At 50.4% G+C, this 21597-nt stretch overlaps 8 protein-coding genes across 8 annotated transcripts; 5 read left to right on the top strand and 3 right to left on the bottom strand.

The window, feature by feature from the left end:
• Positions 1 to 1754: 1754 nt before the first annotated feature.
• Positions 1755 to 3671, bottom strand: PHATRDRAFT_bd1390 (predicted protein; the record flags this gene model as incomplete). The annotated part of the gene is made up of 1 exon (XM_002176315.1): positions 1755 to 3671. The coding sequence occupies one exon, from the start codon at positions 3669 to 3671 to the stop codon at positions 1755 to 1757; it is 1917 nt and encodes a 638-aa protein (XP_002176351.1).
• A 945-nt stretch (positions 3672 to 4616) lies between these two features.
• Positions 4617 to 6631, top strand: PHATRDRAFT_bd920 (predicted protein). Its single transcript, XM_002176363.1, has 2 exons — positions 4617 to 5964; positions 6028 to 6631. Exons 1-2 carry the CDS (start codon positions 4816 to 4818, stop codon positions 6604 to 6606), a joined length of 1728 nt encoding a protein of 575 aa, XP_002176399.1. The 5' UTR covers positions 4617 to 4815; the 3' UTR covers positions 6607 to 6631.
• Positions 6632 to 7742: 1111 nt separating this feature from the next.
• Positions 7743 to 8854, top strand: PHATRDRAFT_bd1387 (predicted protein; the record flags this gene model as incomplete). The annotated part of the gene is made up of 2 exons (XM_002176362.1): positions 7743 to 8408; positions 8492 to 8854. 2 exons carry the CDS (start codon positions 7743 to 7745, stop codon positions 8852 to 8854), a joined length of 1029 nt encoding a protein of 342 aa, XP_002176398.1.
• Positions 8855 to 9110: 256 nt separating this feature from the next.
• Positions 9111 to 10991, top strand: PHATRDRAFT_bd1812 (predicted protein; the record flags this gene model as incomplete). The annotated part of the gene is made up of 1 exon (XM_002176361.1): positions 9111 to 10991. Exon 1 carries the CDS (start codon positions 9162 to 9164, stop codon positions 10989 to 10991), a length of 1830 nt encoding a protein of 609 aa, XP_002176397.1. The 5' UTR covers positions 9111 to 9161.
• A 2485-nt stretch (positions 10992 to 13476) lies between these two features.
• PHATRDRAFT_bd144 (predicted protein) lies at positions 13477 to 14505 on the bottom strand (the record flags this gene model as incomplete). Its single annotated transcript, XM_002176314.1, has 1 exon — positions 13477 to 14505. A coding segment is annotated over one exon (1029 nt), but the record flags the coding sequence as incomplete, so codon positions are not given.
• Positions 14506 to 15401: 896 nt separating this feature from the next.
• PHATRDRAFT_bd1384 (predicted protein) lies at positions 15402 to 16433 on the top strand (the record flags this gene model as incomplete). The annotated part of the gene is made up of 1 exon (XM_002176360.1): positions 15402 to 16433. The coding sequence occupies one exon, from the start codon at positions 15402 to 15404 to the stop codon at positions 16431 to 16433; it is 1032 nt and encodes a 343-aa protein (XP_002176396.1).
• Positions 16434 to 16612: 179 nt separating this feature from the next.
• PHATRDRAFT_bd1699 (predicted protein) lies at positions 16613 to 18258 on the bottom strand. The gene is made up of 2 exons (XM_002176313.1): positions 17729 to 18258; positions 16613 to 17628 (listed from the first exon to the last, which is right to left on the bottom strand). Exons 1-2 carry the CDS (start codon positions 18080 to 18082, stop codon positions 16639 to 16641), a joined length of 1344 nt encoding a protein of 447 aa, XP_002176349.1. The 5' UTR covers positions 18083 to 18258; the 3' UTR covers positions 16613 to 16638.
• A 1640-nt stretch (positions 18259 to 19898) lies between these two features.
• On the top strand, positions 19899 to 21593 carry PHATRDRAFT_bd552 (predicted protein; the record flags this gene model as incomplete). The annotated part of the gene is made up of 1 exon (XM_002176359.1): positions 19899 to 21593. A coding segment is annotated over one exon (1695 nt), but the record flags the coding sequence as incomplete, so codon positions are not given.
• Between the last annotated feature and the right edge of the window lie 4 nt (positions 21594 to 21597).

Below are 21597 nucleotides of genomic sequence, written 5' to 3'. Positions count from 1 at the left end.
AATCGTGGAAAGAGCCGTAGCATCCTTCGCCAGGGTCTTGTCTTCCTCCTCACGGCGTTTAATCTCCGCCATGGAGAGGACTCGAGCCGCAACGAACTGGCCTGGGATCGGACGAGAGGTACGCTTGAGGTGACGGATATAATATCCGAGAAAGATCAAACGCTCTTCAGCCGTTGGAGAAATGGCGACACCGGAGCGGGGAATCACCGCGAGGGCGCCTGGCTGAGCCGTGTTGGGATTTGGGACGTTTTTTCCCCGGGACGACGGAGGGTGTTACACAAATCCTTGATGAAGCTGTCCGTCAAGAACACAAAGTCCTCGACGGAAGTGATGGACTCGGTAATGGCGTCGCAATGAGACGCGTCGACAATGCCAATCGCCTGAAGGGCGTTACGGACTTGAGCGAGAGCTGCGGCCATGGTGAACTTTTTAATTTCTTCCTGAGGACGGGAAGGAACCTCGAAAAGAGTTTCGAGTTGAGCACGTGTTAGCAAGGTGGGCTTGGCATAACGGGAACAACAGTAGTTTCCTTTGATCACTGGTTACGAGTTTTGCAAATATTTGGTTTGCATCCGCTTAAATAGTGATAGCCGGCCTGATTGCCGGGTCAATAACTAAGATACCCATTGTGGTATATATATACACATTTGATAGCAAGAGTGGAAGAGCAGCAAATACCACTTGGTACGAGGTCCAATATTAACAAATGGTAAGTGGATGTTCAAAAACAGATCCTACTTAACATCCAAGCTTAGGATGCTGCTTGGGCTAGAGCATTGAGTAAAGCTTTGGTAGAAGAAGCTCCATGGAAGCGTCCAACCATGGTGAATGCCTTGTTTCAAGCTGCAATGGCAGACAAGTAACCCTAGCTCTAGGGAAACTGTATGTGTTAGAACAACAATTTTCACTTACAGAATTGTTAAGTAAGCAGGTGTGGACACTTCCTTAAATAAACAATCACTTAGAGTGATTCCTTGTTGTTTGTTAGAGAACCATGGATTGTGTACCAGCTACTAAGCAATTTTATCTACAAAGTATCAAATTGTAGCATTGTGTGGCTATAATTTATCATCCCAGTTTGCTATATTTCTAATAAGAAATGAGCTCTAGTAGACACCAGCGCAATGTATAAGCAAAAGAGAGATCATTAGATGTTCATTGCCTTTTGCAGGGCCCATCAAGAGGAAGTGTTTCTCAAATAAAAAATGCTTGCTCTCCTTGTCTATGAGATTAACTGTAAGTCCTTTCTTGGATTGCTTAGCTTTACAGACAGTCTCCTCCCTAGCAAAATTTTTATGGAGACTTTTCCTTCCGAAACACATGATCTCCTTACTGTCAGTCAGATTTACCAACAAAAGCCATAAACTGGGAGAAGGACGCAAGCCAACAGGAACTCACAGACAACTCTCTTGAAGGAGGAGAACAACCCTCTCTTGCAAAAAAGTACAACACAATGACAAGTAATTTTTACAGGACATTGTGTATACAATATCTTTGCGACATAAAGTTGTTAAGTATAATACGTTAGGGTTAGAAATACCGCAAACAAAAGTCCCAATCACACCGCAAATAAGCTATTTGCGGTTTTTACTGAATTTAAGGCAGTCTGATCATCTATTTTGGTAAATGAATCAGAACAATATCTTTCTGACTGTGAGTGTGACGTAGGCCAGTGTTGTCCAGAGATCTCATTTGGAGAATGTGGGGCTATTCGGCCATCCCCCAAATAGAGGTCTGTGGTCAAAATATCAGCCTTATAGGGCAATGCCAATATCCTCCTCAAAATCAATATTTCGATTATTCATGGCCGCAAGCTGGATGTGCTGCCGGAATTCGTCAGGTCCAAGGACTTGTCGCCAAAGCATTTGCCTCCTATAACTCATTCTTCCGTGGAGACCTCTTCCAGGACTTGTCTTCCCTGCTACCTCCATGTGCCGCAAAGCTTTACGCAATAGACTCAACTCCTCTCCTATTGGGACACCCAAATACTTGGCAATAAGCCACTTAAAGGCTTCGGATGTTTCGACTCCTATATTTAGCATAGACAGGTGCGATCGTCGCAAGGGTGCCACATGTGGAGTCGCAATGGCAATACCTCGCAAAAAATCGTGGAGAAATACGTGGTGCAGATCAAGCTTTTTCTTCACATACAAGTTGAGTTCTAGCTTTCTGTCACAAAGTTTAGACGGCTCTAGCGCCCCCGGATGCGAAGCCAATGCTCTAGTAAGGAACTCAAAATCATTCTGTATCGCTGGCGCAGCCCATTGCAGGACCCGTCCGTCCAAATCAAGCGCCCTTCGCATGAATTCTCGATTGCTGCGAAAGCTTACCCCAACCCGAAAGAACTCGGGCCAATTGTGTTCCGCAATTTCCAATGAAACATTTTCGTCTTTCAGTAAATATTCGAAGTGATCCAGCAGCGGAAATCCACGCCTAATCCAGGCAATCGCCATATCTCGATGTCGCCACACTTCTTCCGGTATGCAACGTCGCAAGAATCGTAGCGCTGCTGGGCGAGAAACTTCCAATGCCTTCACGGGTATCGAGACATGCTGTTTAAGAAACTCCGCACTCATTTTTTCGATTAGAGTCAATGCTGTTCCTGGAGTGATCGCCGCAACTATAATATCTTCATCGTACTGCAGGGGCTCAGTGACGACGTCGTAGAGCATTGGATGCTGCTTGACTGCTCGGAGCATGAGGTCCTTATCATTTAGCCATGCGGCAAAATCTGGTTTTGAAAAATAATTCCTTATTAACTCCTCATCACCTCTGTCCACCACAGTGACGACGATATCCCGCTCCAAGAGCAGAGAAGGTACGCGCTCCAAAGCTTTAGCAAGGACCAGTGGTCTAGAATTGAGTGATACGACGGCTGCAAAGGCCAAGTCGAGGTCGGTCCAAAGCTTAGAATTCAGCTCCAAATACAGCAAGGAATTCTTGGTGAACGCTTTCAGCAAGAAAGCTTTGTCACTTTGGAAGTCCATCGGACAAGAGCGCAGCTTCATCCCATTTTGTAAAGCTTCCATTATCAGTTCGCAATCACGATTTAGAGGTTCTGGTACAAATTGCATCATACGACCTCCGCGGTTCTTTCGAACAAGGTTGAGCATGAAGTTTCGATCTGACACAATACTATCTCTGGTCGGCCCAGGCGGTAAAATTCCCAAAGCAAGTGCGTTGACTTGGCACGCTAGACACGCGATTTCCTTGGTGTGCTGTAAGCGCAAGGAAGCGTATTGCAGTTCGAGTCCATTCAACGAAATCGCTGCGATAACTGCATCCTCATCATCACATAATTCCTCTGAGCATTCCTGAAGTGAGCGGGGAATCTTGGAACAGTAAGCCAACATTATATCTTTGTCCTGCGTCAGGCATGTCGGCACGAACAAGTGTCGTTCGGTGTAAAGTTCGGGGAAATCTGGGCGATTGCAGAATGCCATGACGACATCTCTATCGAATCTTAGTGATTGTGGGAACTGGCGTTCGAACTCCGACTTGCTGGGGAGTTTTGGAGCGTTCTGTAGGATATGTAGAACCAGCTCCTTATACAGTTTCCTCTTTTTCCGCGATGGCATCCCCTCACTAGGGCCGTATGCTACCAATGTATCCATGGGGGTATCTTGCTCCGAGCAAAGAGACTTGGACGACGACTCCGTATCTGACGACATAATTGCGGTGAGGGGAGAGAGGCCTCCACTGCCTTTTTCAGTTTGACGGCTCATATCTTATCTCAAATTATTAACTGTAATGTAAGTGCGTCGTATTTCTTTGCTTTGCCAAGGAGATTAGATCGTTCACGATCGTTTTCGGGAGGAATTCACGCGGGAATGGGGAAGCAATGTAAGGTCCTTACCCCCTCAATTGAGGAATTAGGGGGGTTTTGAGCTTCAGGTTTTCTTGGATTGCTTGGCGGTTTAAAACAGACAGACTCCTCCCTAGCGAGAGAGACTTTTCCTTCCGAAACACATGATGTCCTTACTGTCAGTCAGATTTATCAACAACAGCCATAAACCGAAAGAAGGATGCAAGCCAACAGAAACTCACACACAACTCTCTTGAAGGAGGAGAACAATCCGAAAGTGCTTTCCTCTCAGATAAAAAAAATACGACAACATAGTGACAAATGTACTATGCAGTACATAGCGTATACAATATCCTTGCGATATAAAGTTGTTAAGTATAATACGTTAGGGTCAGAAATACCGCAAATACCACAAATAAAAGTCCCGATCACACCGCGAATAAGCTATTTGCGGTGTTTACCGAATTTAAGGCGGTCTGCTGATTACCGTTCTTTGCCCGTACGTACCGCTGGGGTTGGATCATCCCAGTCCACCGACCCCCAAGTCGCACCTGCTTTCCGGGTATCGAATCGGTGAATCTGTCCGTTCGTCCGGTAGTCTGGAGAATCCCGGATAGATCTGGGAATCACCGTCGGTGCGTCGGCCGTGCACAAATGGAATTCCGTGTGCTCCCGTGTACACTTTCTAGTCCAAGGCAGAGCCAACCAAAAATTGCCAAAACCGCCTTTCCTCGAATGGCGAGTTTGGGAAAAACTCTCTTCCCGTTTCTGGTTCGAAGAATCGTACCACTCCTTACATTACTACCTGTCACTAGCTCACTCACTAGCTAGCTAGTCGACGGTAGTCGAATCGACCGTCTCGGACGCCAAGGTCATCATTGGCACATTTGTATTGGAAGGTTACAGCACTGTGAGCACTATTCCATTGACAGATACATACACACTCAAACACACACACACACGTGCACACTACCTGATACTAACGTACACACTCACTGTCTACCTTTTTCATGACGGACGCCCGCCTTCATTCCCGTCCCTCGACGACCAAGACTACCAGTGCTTCGTCGAGCCCCACCAAGGCCGAACAAAAGCTGTTGGATCAGGCCGAAGCCGCACGCCGTGGGGTGACGTACAAGGAAGTCAAGCAAGAGCGGAAAAAGAAAAAGCGCGAAGCCGAAACGCTCGACAATGATGACGATCACCGAAAGGAAGTCAAACGTCTGCGGACCTACTCCAACGCGGACGATGCGGCGACGGGCGACAGCCAACAGAAACGTCGGACGCGGTCCGTGGATGCTGCCGAAGAAAAAGAGGCCGGCAAGTCCATACTCTCAACAGAGGAGTGGCGCAAAGAACACATGATCTCCATTCAAGGACACGGCAGTGAACGGGCGACGCAGACGTTCCCGGATCCCTTTATGGAATTCAAAGACGCCCCTTTTCAAGAACGTATCCAACAAGCCTTTGCTCAAGCCGGATTTGCCCGCCCTACCTCCATTCAGGGACAAGCCTGGCCCATTGCCTTGCAAAATAAGGACATGATTTGCGTTGCCAAGACCGGATCCGGAAAAACCTGCGGGTTCTTGTTACCCGTCTTTCATCAGCATTTGGTGAAGCAGACTCGGATTCAGGGCTTTACCAAACCCATTCTTCTCGTCCTGGCGCCCACTCGGGAACTATCGGTACAAATATTGGAAGAAGCCCAAAAGTTTGGTCGTCCTCTCGGAATTCGCAGTGTTTGCTGTTACGGTGGGGCTTCCAAACACCCGCAAATTGCGGCTCTGCAGCGTGGGGTGGAATGCGTCATTGCCACACCCGGCCGTCTCAACGATTTGATCGAAATGCGCAAGGCTGATCTCAGCAAAGTCCAGTATCTGGTACTGGACGAAGCCGACCGCATGCTGGATATGGGCTTTGAACCACAGATCCGATCCATCATTTTGAACATTCCACCCGAAAACCGGCAAACCTTGTTGTTTTCGGCAACCTGGCCCAAGGAAATTCAAGCCCTGGCACACGACTTTTTGAAAAACCCCATACAAATTAATGTGGGGGAAGTCAACGCGCTAGTGGCCAACAAAGATATCCAACAAACCATTGTCATGTGCAGTGAATCGGAAAAACTCGACAAGCTGGAACAGATTCTGCGCGACCTCGTCAAAGAAGGGGAGACCGATACCGCAAAACCCAAAAGTCCGACGCCCGCCGGGGGTGGAAAGATGCACGGCAAGATCATCGTTTTTGTCGCCAAGAAGATTTCTTGCAACGATCTCGCGAATCGGTTGTGGGAGGACGGTTTCGCCGTTGATTCCTTGCACGGAGATCGTCCCCAGTGGGAACGAACCCGCGTTATGCAGGCCTTTAAAGGTGGGCAATTACGTGTACTGATCGCAACCGATGTCGCGGCCCGTGGACTTGACGTTAAGGATGTCGGTGTAGTGGTCAATTACGACATGCCGTCCGGCGTGAATGGTGTTGAAGATTACGTGCACCGCATTGGTCGGACCGGTCGCGCGGGCAATAAAGGCAAGGCGTACACTTTCTTTACGCAGGGTGATCGAAAAAATGCCACACAATTGGTGCAAGTCTTGACCAAGGCGCAGCAAGAAATTCCACCCGAACTGCAAGCCATGGCGCGACCACGGTTTGGCGGAGGTGGTCGCGGCTCGGGCGGACGCGGATATTCCTCCGGACGTGGTGGGCGTGGGTATATGGGTGGTGGCGGCGGTGGTGGATACGGCCGTGGAGGCTATGGACGTGGCGGCGGCCGCGGTGGTCGCGGGGGGTTTCGGCGATAAATGACTAATTAAGCTTAACTTCATTCTAGATGCTTTGCACTCAATGTCAAGGAGGCAACATTATTATTATAGTCCGGTTTGCACTGATTGCGTTTTTCCAGCAGATTTGCAACTACGATGTAAAACTTTGCCTCGAAAGACGATTCATGGGTGCTATCCGTGGCTTCACTCGCCGCTGAATGCGACTATAACGCCAGTACAGATGCACCAATTTCCACCAGCGCCGTGTCGTGTTGCCGAGACATGACAGTTGCCGTAGTTTTGACCATCCATGGTTCTACACGCGGCCCTGTGATTAATTGGTTGACTGTGGGTGGCCATTCCTCAAACCGAAAGACCGATAATGTTGTTGAGATGACGACGAGAGCAATTAGAAATCGTGAGACCCTGTAAATAATTTTTAAAATGACGCGACGTGGTCAAGATGTGTAAGTCTGTTATTATAGATGCGCATGAGCATACACTAGAGTATTTTTTGACGGTAAGTAACTGTAACGCAATCGTGACACTGGACCGCATAGTCACGCCTCTAATTCTGCCACTTTGGCACAGTTACTTTCAAAGGTTATGGCCAAAACGATCCAAAAGGACTTTTACATTGATCAATCGCATTTTTGACAGTGAGCGCGTTCATTTCTATTCGCAGCACTGCGCAAGATAGGAGGCTAATCCTCGAACCGAAAACAAAGCTTGATCTCGGAATGCTTCCTCAATTTAAGTGATCTTGTCGATTTGTTGATTGCTTCGGGATTAGCACGTTCTACATTTATTTTATTTAATGGATTGAGGAGGAATTTTCTCCTACTCAATAGTCAGTATTATGACTGATAGAACTTGCAATAACTATTCTGCAATTTTTTTCTTGGAAGAACCATATATTCGGAGTCGACATCCGTGACATTATATCTTTTGCGGCCAGGTGAAGGTATGGCCATAAATAACTGCTCACTGTCAGTGCCTCGGAAACTAATGAGGTCCTTTGACTTTGGCCACTCCACGCACCCGAAAATTATAGTGGTCGGCGTCGTCAGCCACCTTTCTGCTGCGCTCTTACAAACGCAGAAAGTAGATTGTGAAGCAAGCAAGCACACAGCATTGCTGATACATTGAAGAAAAGTCCGGCTATCTACCGACGCATGACTCCAATGCAAGCGTCGCGACAAAGTGAATTTATGAGGAGCCATCTCATCGGACCGTCGCCGGGTCGGAGGACTGATGTCTACAAATTGAAATGCTACTGCGCGATACTATGCGTTATTGTGCTTTGCAACACGTTGCTAATGAATCCACTGCAGCGATTTCTCGCTCAAAACATTTCGGCGGCTGCCGGCGACTGGACTCCTTGGGAGCCTCGGCTGCAGCATCTCGAATTTCAGCTCAACGAAACCCGGTCCCTTCTTCAGCAAAGACTTGCGCTTCCAACCACAAGTAACTTGTACAATATTAGTTTCGACCTATTCTGGTTGCACATTGAAAAGACGGGTACTTCGTTCTTCAACACTATCTTTTTGAATTTATGCCCTCGCATCCTTGCCGAGCACCCAGAAGTCCTGCAATCGAAACTGATCGACGGTCGTCTCTTGAGCCGGTTCCCACCCTCACAATGGTGTGAGGCAACCGTGCTCAACATGCCGTGTCCTGGATGCCATTTCCCGTACAAGGAACGGGATACATTGTTCACGACCTTTACCATGTTTCGGGATCCGTTGGAACGACTGCAAAGTGCGTATGCGTTTCAACGCCACGGGAGCAAATTGAACGATACCAACATTTCCTTCGAAACCTATATCAACGAGTCACATGTACGTCGTTCTTCCGTTGCTTCTAGCATGCCGGGAATTGTTGCGGCCCCTGTACCTGACGTTTTCTTGTTTCTACTTTTCAGCTCCCGAATTGTCAAATGAAAATGATGTCCGGATACAAATGCCACCAATACGCGGCACCTGATCACCTCAATGTGGAGAAGGCGTTGCAAACGATCCAGCGTCCCACCTTTTTCTTTGGCATAACGGAACGGTGGGAAGAGACAATATGCCTCTTCCATCAGTGGTACGGTGGGAAAATACAACCGTTTGAGATGAGGAACAACCGACCTACTCTCCGCAGCGCGCTCAATCGGTCCATCGACTACCACGATGTTGACATGGAGTTTGTCCCCGAGGCGGAGAAGATCTTTGACCAAAGGCTTCTCGCGGCAGGATGCCTGGGCACAAGGTCGGCTTCGATCGAGTCACACTTGCATATCTAGAGATAAAAAGAATATGGTAAAAACGAAATATTTGAATACAAAATGCTGCAAGACCGATCCTGGCGTTTCTACACATTCGCTTCGTTTCGTGTTGTCTGGAAACGGTAGGCAGACAGGCAAACAAAGACTCGTTCCTTCTGTGTTTTCGCGCAGAGCAACTCCTTCCTGTGAGGGTAGGGGTCGCAATCCTGAACATCGCAGTGAAAATAATTGCAACACCATTCACTCAATGTCATGTCAACTCACAGTCCATCGGGCGGACCTTCGGGAAAGGAAGGATCCCAACCGCAAGAGGGAGACTGGGAGCATGCGGATGACGACCCAGAGATGCTATTCTACTCAACATTCTCGTCACTTCTCTTTCCAATCTATACGGATACCTCATGTGCTGCTAGCTATGGTAGTTTCTGCGTGGTTCGGATCACAGCCAACTAGAACAGTGCGGGCCTTTCCACTCACGCAGTGGAGATGTCACAGTGTTCGTAGGAACACTAATTGCCGACACGTCTCCCACTTGTCGTTCCAAAGGAACACAGTATTCAAAGAACACACACGTACCAAGCGTGTACTCATTCCTTCCACTACTAGACGGTATTCTTCCGTAAACGATGTGGACATGACGACAACAGTAGCTACAACTTCATCGCAGGACACAATTTTTGCCTTGTCTTCTGGTGCTGCGACGGGTCAAGCAACGGCAGTAGCCGTTATTCGCCTTTCGGGTCCCCAGGCGGGAGTCATTCTTCAGCGCTTGACCCCCGGTAGGCCTCTTCCAAAACCCCGCACAGCAGCACTTCGAAAACTCCACGATCTGGACGATCCCAAGGTTGTACTGGATCAGGCGCTGGTGTTGTACTTTTCCGGACCAAACTCGTTTACTGGCGACGACGTCGTCGAGCTGCAAGTACACGGTAGCCGGGCAGTCGTGACGGCTGTACTGGAGACGTTGGGTACCGCGGCACGCCTCGCTGAACCCGGTGAATTTACGCAACGGGCTTGGCTGGCAGGCAAACTCGACGCTTTGCAAGTCGAGGCCTTGGCCGATTTGTTGACGGCGGACACCGCCACCCAACGACAGCAGGCTCTCGCACAGCTTGACGGTCAACTCTCGGCCGTTTACGATACCTGGAGGGATATGCTGGTAGCCGGCTTGGCTCACGCTGAGGCCGTGATCGATTTCGGGGACGACGAGCGATTGGATGACGCCTTGCTGGACGAAGAGGACCAACAACTGGCTCAGGACAATGTCTGGGGTGGTGTAGTCGGCAACATGGAAGTGCTCGAAAGATCCATGAGACGACAACTACAAGATGCCCGGCGGGGAGAATTGGTTCGGCAGGGCTTGCAAATTGCCATTGTCGGACCACCGAACGCTGGCAAATCAAGCCTGTTCAATATTTTGGCTGATCGCGATGCCGCCATAGTGTCTCCGACCGCCGGCACAACCCGCGACGTGTTGGAATTGTCGCTCAATTTGGGCGGCGTCAAATGTGTCCTCCAGGACACGGCAGGCGTACGTACCTTCACCGACGACGCGATTGAGATGGAAGGGATAGCGCGAGCCACCCGTGCGGCGGCGCAAGCAGATCTCGTACTGGCCATGGTCGATTCATCCGATGTGGAAAGTGGTCTGGAGATCTTGACCACTATATTGCAAAACTCTCCCAATCTGGATCGCCAACACGTACTGTTGCTACTCAACAAATCAGATTTGAGAGAAGAAAAACACCAAACGATCGAAGTGCCTGGGAAGGATGTTGTCGAGCTGATTGGAGGACAGTACGAGATTAGTTGTGCCACTCAAAATGGTGTGGATACGTTCTTGGAGAGCTTAACGAGAATATGTGTCGCAAGAGTATCCAACACGGATGCATCGGATCGAGACAAGACGTCGATTGTGGACAGGGAAACGAGCGAGGGCACTTTGATTACCCGTGCTCGTCATCGCCAGCACGTGCAAGCCGCGGTAGAAGCTCTGGAACGTTTTCAGACGTTGTCCCAGCAGGGCACCATGTCGGTCGATCTCGCGGCGGAGGAATTACGTCTCGCAGCATCAGAGTTGGGTCGTATAACCGGGGCGGTGGACGTGGAAGACGTACTAGACAAACTGTTTGCTGATTTTTGTATTGGAAAGTAATTGCAGTAAACGACACCGATGCTTCGTAGGAAGTAAATTGCTTAGTTTGGCAAATGTTTGTCAAGTGTTCTACTTCGTGGCATAATGGTGGTAGTGGAATGCCGCAGGGAGTTCTAGTGTATGGTTAATAGTCTTGATGACCTATTGTGAAGTATGAACCTTTCCAAAGGGGTAATTTGGCCTCTTGCAGGTATCCGGTATTCACAGTCAGCTGACATATAAACGTAAACGAAGGTGAGCTTCTGTTATTATCGTATCAGTTGCATCGTAGATTTCTACAAGAATCAGACGCTTTCACAGATTGTCGGAACGAATAGTGAAGGTATGCGCTCACTGTCAGTTTCTGCGAAATGAAACTTCGAGTTGCCTTTGTAGCGATAACTCATCATTCTCACCTGGTTCCGTTGTTGCAGAATTCTAGACGCATTCGTATTGTGCTCATCTTCTGTTGCCTGTAGCCCGGCAAGCGACCTTCCAACACAATATTACAGACGATGCCTAAAACCGGATCGAAGCGGGAAAACGAGCTTGTTGCTGGGTCTACCGGAACGATGACCTGCAATGAAGGATTATCACCCAGCGTTTCATTACAACCAGCTCGCCAGCGTCCCGTAGATAAAAACTTTGCCAACCGAGCTCGGCATCGTCTCTGTTCCTTGCAATTCGATGTTGAAAGGTTTCTGGAACCAATTTTGTTGCCTTCCGCCAGTACCGTACTCTTTGGTAACGCTGTATTATCACAGTGTCCGATTGTCGCCAATGCGCGTTGTGGAACTTGGTACGCGATTCCGTTGTTGGCGAAACAACAGCAACTCCATCGCTCATGTTATTTCAAGAGCACCGACGGTCACGTACATGCTTTCAGTCTGAAGCGGTTGAATTTACCTTTAATTGAATTGTTGGCGAGCAGAAATAAAGAAATGTCTGTTAGTTGTGTTGTCGTGCTGGATGCTTCCGTTCGCAAGCAGTTGCCCGACAGCCTATCGCGAACGATCCCCATCTGGGCGGCAACAATGAATCGCATTGTGTGTCGATACCGACGCGAACGTGGACTCCCACAGACCGATCCGTGGGACAATGCCCTGCACACACCAAGGGACTGGGTCATTTCGACCGAGGAGCACGAGCAAATGGAATCGGTCATCGACGACCGCGTCGAAGAACTGTATCGGAGTGGGGCGATTGTGAACGTAGACTGGTTGATTAAAACTTTGACAAAACCGTTACGTCCGTACTGGATGACACCGTCTCGCCAATTTGACACATCACAGATTGATACTACTTCATATTTTGCCCTTGTATGCTGCAACTGCTCTGTGCAACAGTCGCCTCGCGTTTGGTGGAACGAAACGAGTACCGGGCAGGGATTTTGGTACACTCCAGGTGCAGCTGATGACGAGGAAGCTTGGTCGCGCGGTATGACTCCGTGCATGTTTTGGAAGCATGCGGAGACCTTACCGGTGACTTTCGAAGAGTGTGGAGACGGTGACAATAACGAGGACGACGCGGTGGACGTATGGATGGATAGTATTGTGAGTAAGTACAGACGAACGGAACTTGACTCGTCGCCAGACCCTTTCACAGATCTCCTTCAACGCGAAAATCCCGGGTCCCATAAACCGTTTAATACGTTAGGAAATACCAGCATCTCGATTGGAACCCGCCGCTCGGGCCGACCTCCCTACTGTTGGCATTATTTCGACGCCATTTTGAACGTGACTGACATGGAATATCTGGACATTCACCAGTCGACTCTGGATCCAGACGCGACCAACAAAAGGTTTTACTTACAGCTACCAGTGAAGGAAGGCAAACGGGATCACTCCGAGTTGGAACAATGGATGGCAGTGGGTATTGTATTTTGCATATTCCACGCGCAGCAGCACAGGCGCGTCCTTATTCACTGTGCACAAGGCAAAGATCGATCCGTCGCCGTGGCTATGGCAGTTCTCGCTCTGTTTGCACGCTCAAAATATCCATTAGACTGGTGTGACGGATTTCTCGGTTGCAATATTGCTACGTTGCTGAATTCTTTTTCGCATGAAGGGGCTGAAAGCGATCCACATCAACAGCTCTACTATCAATCAACTGGCCTCCCAAACGCTTGTATCGAGGGACTTCTTGGCTCGCAAGGCCGTGATCATTTATTAAGGTGGGTTCAGGGAATAGACCCTTTCATGCTCAGGGATGAAACCAGAGCAGCGCCACCGCGACTAGTGACGAAAGACAGCTTACAGGTCACGTTGCATCTAATCCGTCAAGATTGCGAAGTCGCCGATCCGACACGGTCAACCATGCAAAAGTTGAACCGATTTTTTATGAGTGGGAGTCACGATCCCAAGTGTGCCGTAACGGTGAAGCAGCGTGTCGAGTGATTGAATAATTTATAGAGGGTATGTATGGTGCAGCCCCCGGCCATTTGGGACATGCGTAGAAGAAAGCCAAAAGGGACGACTCTAACATACCTTTACCACGCCGGCTCGTACTCATTTACCATGCTTCCTGATTCCAGACGGACCCAGGTCTTCCAACGCAACGATGACAGAATATCCGGGAACGTGTGATTGTAGCTGCTGGTTGCATTGACGGGCAGCGAAAACTCGTATACACGAGCGCCGCGTTCCCAGGAACCATAGCCCCCGTAGCCGGAATGTCGTCCGAAACATAGGTGAAGCCCATCGCGAGAGGATTTGGCGGGGTAGGGGCAGCAATAATCGTTGCCGTGGTTGTGACCAACTGCCACCAAAGAGACTGGCAAACGCGAACCATACAGGTATGGGAGCCATCCGAAGTCGGTAGTGACGGGAGCTATACCATCCTCGTGAAGGCCACGACATGCAACCGCAGAGTCGGTGGCGTGGGAGGAAGGAACCTCAAACCCCGGAGAGAAAAATTGAAACTCCGCCGTAGGTATATGCTGAAAGATGACGTGTGGAACGTTAACAAACAAGTCGACTTGATTTCGGAACCAGTGTTGATGGGCTTTCGTCAGCGTCTGATTAAGAGTACCGCCGCCGGTGTCCATGAATACCAAACGTAGTGTAGGAGAAAGCTCCTTACCTTCTGTGGCAGCGCTCGAGTCTCGGAAGACGTTCAGCACGTAGTTGGAAACGCCCGGCACACTAGAGGGACCTGACTGGGTCAAAGAACACGAAAACGACTGCAAGGATTGCAGCAATTGCTGACGACTTGTCATGGATGGAATTATGGTGACGGTACCGTCTGCATGTCGACGCTCCAAAGGGGCATCGTCGTGGTTCCCAAAGATGACAGCAAAGGGGATACTGCGTTGTTCGAAAAAGAAAGCCAGTTTTTGGTAGTATGCCGTGGCATTGGCGTCCACGTTGTTGGCCGTGAGTTGATCGCCGGAAAGAACCACAAGATCGATTGTGTTTGGGTGTTCGTGTATGAAAATGCGTGACAGCGCTTGGTAGGTCTTTCGATCCTGTTCCGGTCCCCATTCTTCCCAAGCATTTTCACCCAAATGGAGGTCGGTCAATTGCAGGATACGAAAGACTCGGTGAGGATGAGGTGGCGTGGTGTATGGGTGTGTCTTGTCCAGCAATGGTGACGTTCCGGGATCCTGGTGAAAGGCCAGTTGCGGTATCGACGTTCCTTCCAAGGCTGACGACGGAAGAGACGGAAAACGAAGCGATTTTGTTTCGTCTCGTATTAACGTCACAAAGGCGACGACCAACAAACTAACGAGAACGAGGTGTTCCACAAAGTCTGGAATTGTGCGGTGACGCAGTCTCCCCATGGGACAAGGAGGGGGCTTTGGGGGGTTGTGTTGCTTGACGAGAGCTTTGGAAATCAATTTCGTCTCCTCTCGCAACGTAACTTCATGATACTTCCCGGTAACTGGTCTAGCGAAGTATCCTTGGGGGACGCCGGAGGAACACTAATTTACAACAACAAGGTGATCTTGGTGCTTTGATGAGGTTGACCTATTAAGTGTTTCGCTATTCCTTCGCGAGCAATTCCGAAATTCACTGTCATTATTTCCAATTCGAGCAAGATTCGGATCCAGATTCGGTCGTAATGACGACTCGTGATTCGACTGTGCGCTAGACGGAATGGAGAAGGAGAGCCAATCGTAGTCTCACATACTGGTAGTACAGCCGACACAATGGAAATCATTGTCACTTGTCAGCAGCCTTTCTTGGGGATTCTTTGTGCGGCAAGCGACACTACCTTGCTATCTTTTTTTCATTTTTTCCATTGCGACCTACGGATAGCTATTCATTCCATTCCAGAGAATTCTCTCTCGGTCCCCATCGTCTATTTTACCCACCTTTTTACCTAAAGTACCCAAGCATTCGTCTCGCTGCGCTTTTACAAACTCCTTCTCGCATTTTTTGTACTGTCGGACTCCCACAGCATCGAGACGTTGCAACCTCTTTTGTACCAATGAGCGCGCCATTGACCGCCGCTAACAAGGGGATTTCCACGGCTGGCAAAGTCTTTTTCGGTTCGTTGTGTGCGGGTACGTTCGGTCTTGGAGTATGGCAGACGCAGCGGTACTTTATCAAGCAAACACTCGTGGCTCAGCGGCAAGCGGAATTGGCGCAGGAGCCTGTGACCGATCTCGAGGTCTTGTCGTCCTACGCTCAACCCGGGAACGGGACGGAGACCAGTTTTCGTAAAGTCCGTTTGCGAGGAACCTTCCGTCACGATCAAGAAATCCTCGTGGGACCTCGAGGACCTCCACCCGGGGCCTTGCCCGATAAAGCCGGATCGTCCGCACAAGGCATGAGCTCCTCTCCGCAAGGGTACTTTGTCTTGACACCTCTCGTCTTGACCAAATCCGCAAACCAAGCAGCGGCCGACGCAGCGGAAGACACTACCGTGTGGGTCAATCGGGGTTGGATCCCCCGGCACTTGGGCACGTCGGAACAAGCTCGCGGTGGTCGTCCCCGTCCCCAAGACGGTGGGGGACGCTATGGTGTTTCGGCGGCACTCACGTTGGAAACCGACGCCTCGCGACGACACGGCAATCCGCAATACCTACAGTGGGATCGACCTGTAGGCGATCCCGATGTGACCGTCACCGTTGTGGCGACTAAAACCGAAGAGCCCAGATTTCTTGTAGCCGAGCACGAGCTAAAGACCCGACCGCCCAAACTGTTCTGGTTCGATGCGGAAACCTTGCGAGCCTTGGTACCCGCGACGGGACAGACCGAATCGACGCCAATACCGAATGCTGCGACGAACACGACGACTTCTTCCACACGACTACTACCCACTCTTGTCACGCAGGTACGGGAAGGGGACGACGTTGCCGGCGACCGCGCGAACAAATGGCCCGTGACGGCGACGGCGGACAAAATTGGAGATTTCAAAGTCAGTCCAGCCGTACATGCCGGATACGCCTTTACTTGGTACGGATTGTCGTTGGCCGGCCTGTACATGACCAAGGTACTGCTCACCAAGAAACCATAAATCATTGTCGTATACGTTATCCTCGATTACATACTCCGCACTACTTGTAGGCCTACCGGGATATAGACAGACGAAAAAATAGAGTAACCTTTGCACAGGAGTATAATTGTAAGTCCTTCACTATCAGCAAACACTGTAGTAGCAGCAAAACGAATGTAACAAGCCTAGGTATAAATTTGAGCGTGGCGGAGAGAAATACTATTCTTCAATCCGACGGCGCCCCGTCGTCCCAGGAAGATGCGTCGTAAGCGGCGGACGCCCAGCTTTCTCCGCTGTTGTTTTCCGCGTCATTGTCAACCGCATCGGGATTGACGACGGGGACGGCAATTTCGTTGCGTCGGAGCACGGGGACGGTGTACGGTGGATTGTACTGAAACAGGACGTGTCCGACAGTTTGTCCGTGCGGCACGTCCAATTCCACATCGTCCAACGAGAGCGCTGCCAGGAGGATCTCCTTCTGCCGGGCTTGTTCGCCGGCCGTGGCAAATCCCGGAAACCGTCGCACGGCCAATCGCGCGGGAGGAATATCTTGAATCAGAATATTGCCGGTTTCGTAGACGGACTTGCTTTCGTCCTGAGCGAGAGGTTCGGGGATCCGTTGGTCCGGCGTTTCATCATTCTGGGCCAGATAAAAGCGCATTTCTCCCGACATGGTGGTGGTTACCGGTGTGGTCATTTCCATGACCTTGCTGTCCCGATTGGCTCCAAAAATGTAGCTCGCCAACGTATTGAAGGCTTGTCCGGACTGAGCCATACTGTCTCGGTAGACTTCTCCCGCCGGGGCCATGTTGGTACTGACGACCTTGTATCCGGCGTAATCCCGTATTTCGTATTCGTTGGTGGTAGCCACCAGAGTGTAGGGCGGTTCCTTGAGACCGACGGGGGTTTCGCGGAGCACGTTGGCCGCTTCCTGCACGAATTCGGACGTTTGTTGGGAAATGCGTGACGGAATGCGTGACGGGTCCAGCAAATCCCGTTGCAGTGTTTGCAAATTTTGCTGCATTTGGTTCGTGACGGCGTTCAAAAATCGGTTGCCGTTTTTTTGCAAATCTTGCGGACGCACGGAAAAGAGTTGGGTGGGAGGATTGCGTGCGTTCGCGGCGAGCGAGGGCAGAATATCCGTGCTGAGTTGTCGGGCAACGGCGCGGGTGCCGTCCTGTAGTTTCTTTCCCGTCGGGGTCAAGAGTGGGTCAATCTCGAGTAGCAAAGAGGATTGGTAGAGGAAGTGTGTCTTGTGAGTATGTCACAGTCAAAACGTTGTATCGGACCACGATTCACGTGTCTGGTGCACTCACCTTTCGATCCCGCAGAGCCGTTTCTACCGCCTCGCGTATGTCTTGATTGGCGCTCACGACGTCGGTAAAGAGTGCTTGTCGCCGATTCATTTCGGTTGCCGGATCCAACAACTCGTCGAGATCATCTTTCCAAGTGCGCGGTTTGTTGTTGTTGTTGTTGCGTGTGCGGGGAGAAGGCGTCGGTGTTTCGAGGGAGGCGGCAAAGCTACTAAAGTCGTCACCAGAAGTGGACGATTGGAGTACCGTCCAGCGGTGGGGAGCCACAGTGAGCGACGCTGAAAACGCTGTCGAATCTTGCACGGAAGCGATGCTCCAGACGACTCCAGCGAAAATCCCACGCGACGAAATCTTCATTGGCAAGAACGTTGGTGTATGTTTGTGTCTGTGTGTGTATACGTGTTTGTCAATAGCAATCTCAATAGGAGTGACGGAGGAATGTTAATGCGGGTAGTCAGGCGTTTGGACGATTCTTTGTTGCACTCGGTGAGTAAGGCAAGGCAACGAAAAGGAAGTGAACCGATGAAAATAGGTAGGTCCCTGGGTTTTTTTTGGAGTGTTTGCGGTTGCTCTACTTTTGGATCGCAGAAACGGAACGGCACGAAAGTTGAAGTAGTGTGTGTGTGTGTGTACTACGTATGGATGGTAGGTACCTCTACCTACACCTACCTACCTACACCTACCTACCTACACCTACCTACGTTATCGTGATCCGCCATCCCATTCCGTATATGGTATGGTGCCAATCCAAAGAAAAGACATCATCAACCGGGAACGAATCCAGATATCAGTCTTGTATCCGGGTATGTCAGCAGTAGGTAGTACGGATCGACGGAATGTTACTATCGAACCAAGGCGCTCTAACTGTAATTGTTCCTGCGCATGGAACAGAATGGAAAAGGTGTGGAGAAGCGATGGACAGACGCATGCTACGGACACCGTAGATGCCAGAGTGGAAGTGGGAAGGTGCTTTTGGCTGCTAGCTACTAGCTACTACTAGTAGTAGCCGGTAGCTCCACCGATCTGTGATTGTTCCCGGTCGACAGATTGTCTGTCTGTTAGACTGTGTCAATTCCATTGCGGATTCCCCTTCTTTTTACTTTTTGCGGTACACATGGACAAGTCGACTACGAATTGACGGTATAAAGCATAAATGACAACAACCAAGGAAGAAAGCGTCCCGTCGGAAGGTCCTTCGAAGAACGAGTTGAAGAAACTCGCCAAAAAGGCCGAAAAGGCAGCCAAAAAGGCGGGGACGAAAGGAACACCCACCGGCACTGCCGTCACCGCAACGACGACGTCAGTTCCGGTGCATACTCCCCACCAACAGAACCAACCCGTGTCGACCCAGCCAACCGTCGATGCTTCGAACACCACCAAGGCGTCTTTGGCGTACACGAAACCTCGAGTCCGTTTGGCAAATCTCACGATCCCTAGCAGCAGTAACAGCAACAACAAAGGCAACAGCGGTACGGCGTCACTCAAGGTTGTCTGGGCCGCACAACTCTACCGCATTGACGTGCAGGCAGCCAAAAGTAAGGACGTTCCGGCGTGCGCCGCCACACTCTTTGCCAACAAGCCGTGCTTACTGTACGGCGATCAGGTCGTGTCGGGCGGAGGCAACGCCATGGCCCAAACCATGGCCTACATGACCACGCCCCGCAGTACTCACGATCACCGTCGGTCTACCGCACAACACGGATTGACGGAAAGCCTCGTATTGGACGATTGGTGTGAATGGGAGCGGACCGTCTTACGCCCCGCCACAACCGGGACGGTACCGGACCACGAAGCCGCCTTTGACACACTCACGGAGGCCCTGCGAGTCTCACCCACGGGCATCCATATCGTGGGACACCAAGATTCCGTGGCGGACGTTTGTATTTTGGCCACCTTGCTGCAGGATTTGAGTACGGAAACGCTGGCGCACGTGCACCAGAAGCATCCCTTGATTGCCACTTACCTGGACGCGCATCGGGATGCCGTCGAAGCGGCCCGGGTCCAGCTCGCCGCGCTCGTGGCTTCCGTCGGGACCACGAAACCGCCCCAGCAAGTGGATACCAACGAACCCTCACTCAATAAACTCGTCGAGAGTATTTTTCAAAACGTCGTTTACGATTTGTTCCCCGACGCTGAGCTGCCCACGCAGCAGCACTTGGTTTCCAAGTGTCAAAATCCCAAACACGGAGATTATCAGTGCAACGCCGCCATGCCCGTATTCGCGGCACTCAAAAAAGATTCCAGCATGCCCGACAATATTCGCTCCCCACCGGATGTGGCCCGGGCCCTCATGGCCGCGATTGGCGACACCCATCCCGTCATTATGGAACTCAGTATGAACGGACCCGGCTTTGTACTCTGCCGCATTCGTCCAAGCTTTTTGGAAACCCACGTGGACCGGTTCTTGCAAACCGGAATTTTGCCGAAACCGCTCATTCCCAAGCAAACCTGTGTGGTGGACTTTTCGTCCCCCAATATTGCCAAGGAAATGCACGTGGGCCACTTGCGGTCGACTATTATCGGGGAAGCCGTCTGCCGGATTCTGGAATTTGTCGGACACGACGTCCACCGGATCAATCACGTTGGCGACTGGGGAACACAGTTTGGCATGCTCATTCAGTATTTGAAGGAGGAATACCCGGAAGTCGCCAACCACAACAGCGATGTGGACGATCAAGCGGCCTTGCCCAACATTACCGATTTGACCCAGTTTTACAAATCCGCCAAGGCGCGCTTTGACGAGTCGGCCGACTTTAAAAAAACGTCCCAGACCAACGTGGTAGCCTTGCAATCAGGTGATCCCGAATGCTTGCGCATTTGGAAACTGCTCTGCGACGTGTCCCGCCAAGAATTCGAAAAGGTGTACCAACGACTCGACGTCACAACGCACGAATTTGGCGAGAGCTTTTACAACGCCAAGATCCCACCCGTGATTGCCGAATTCGAAGCGGCCGGGAAAATATCGGTCGAAGAAGGTGGCGCCAAGTGCGTCTTTGTCGACAAGTTCAAAGTACCTCTCATGCTGCAAAAGTCGGATGGGGGATACGGGTACGATTCCACGGACATGGCGGCATTGAAGTATCGTTTGCAGGAATTAAAGGCGGATCGAATTATTGTCATTACGGATTTCTCGCAAGGCGATCACTTCAAAATGGTGTACGCTGCTGGACGCGACATTGGTTGGCTCGATCGCAATCAGCAGCTTGAGCATATTGGATTCGGTACCGTCCAGGGTGAAGACGGAAAACGGTTCAAAACTCGATCGGGCGATACCGTCAGACTGGTGGACTTGTTGGACGAAGCGGTGGAACGGATGGAAGGTTCATTGAGAGAGCGTATCGAAAGCGACAAATCGAACATTGCGCTCGACGAAGTGCACGATATTGCCGAAGCAATTGGATACGGCGCCGTCAAGTACTACGATTTGCGTCGCAACCCGACCACGAATTACAAATTCTCGTACGACCAAATGCTCGACACCAAGGGCGATACCGGTGTGTACCTTTTGTACGCCCGGGTGCGTTTAGAGAGTATTGTGGCCAAGGCAAAGCAAGACTATAGTATCGACGTGGAGGAACTCATTCAAAATGGTGAAAAGGTTCGACTGACGCATCCATCCGAGCGAAATTTGGTCTTTCAACTCCAACAGTTTCCCGATGTCATTGAACAGACGCTGGAAGATTTGTTTCCTTATCACGTTTGTGAGTACGTCTACAAGCTTGCCGTGGCTACGTCCGATTTTATCAAGAATTGTATGGTTTTGGGAAGCGACGAAATGAAGACCCGTTTGTTGCTATGCCACGCTACGTCCTTGGCCATGCATCAGTGTTTCGACTTGTTGGGTATTCGTCACGTTAAGCGTATTTAAACTG

The sequence above is a fragment of the Phaeodactylum tricornutum genome, genomic scaffold (assembly GCF_000150955.2).
Source record: "Phaeodactylum tricornutum CCAP 1055/1 PHATR_bd_32x35 genomic scaffold, whole genome shotgun sequence".
Lineage (NCBI taxonomy): Eukaryota > Bacillariophyta > Bacillariophyceae > Surirellales > Neidiaceae > Phaeodactylum > Phaeodactylum tricornutum.
The sequence above is the reverse complement of the archived record's forward strand: the minus strand, read 5'-3'. Positions and strand labels throughout refer to the sequence as shown.

Coding starts and splice junctions, on each gene's coding strand:
- PHATRDRAFT_bd920 (XM_002176363.1), top strand. CDS start 4,816: ATGACGGACGCCCGCCTTCATTCCCGTCCCTCGACGACCAAGACTACC. Junction 5,965..6,027: donor AACAGATTCTGCGCGACCTC/GTCAAAGAAGGG, acceptor GGGGGTGGAAAG/ATGCACGGCAAGATCATCGT.
- PHATRDRAFT_bd1699 (XM_002176313.1), bottom strand. CDS start 18,082: ATGAAGATTTCGTCGCGTGGGATTTTCGCTGGAGTCGTCTGGAGCATC. Junction 17,629..17,728: donor CGGCTCTGCGGGATCGAAAG/GTGAGTGCACCA, acceptor TTGCTACTCGAG/ATTGACCCACTCTTGACCCC.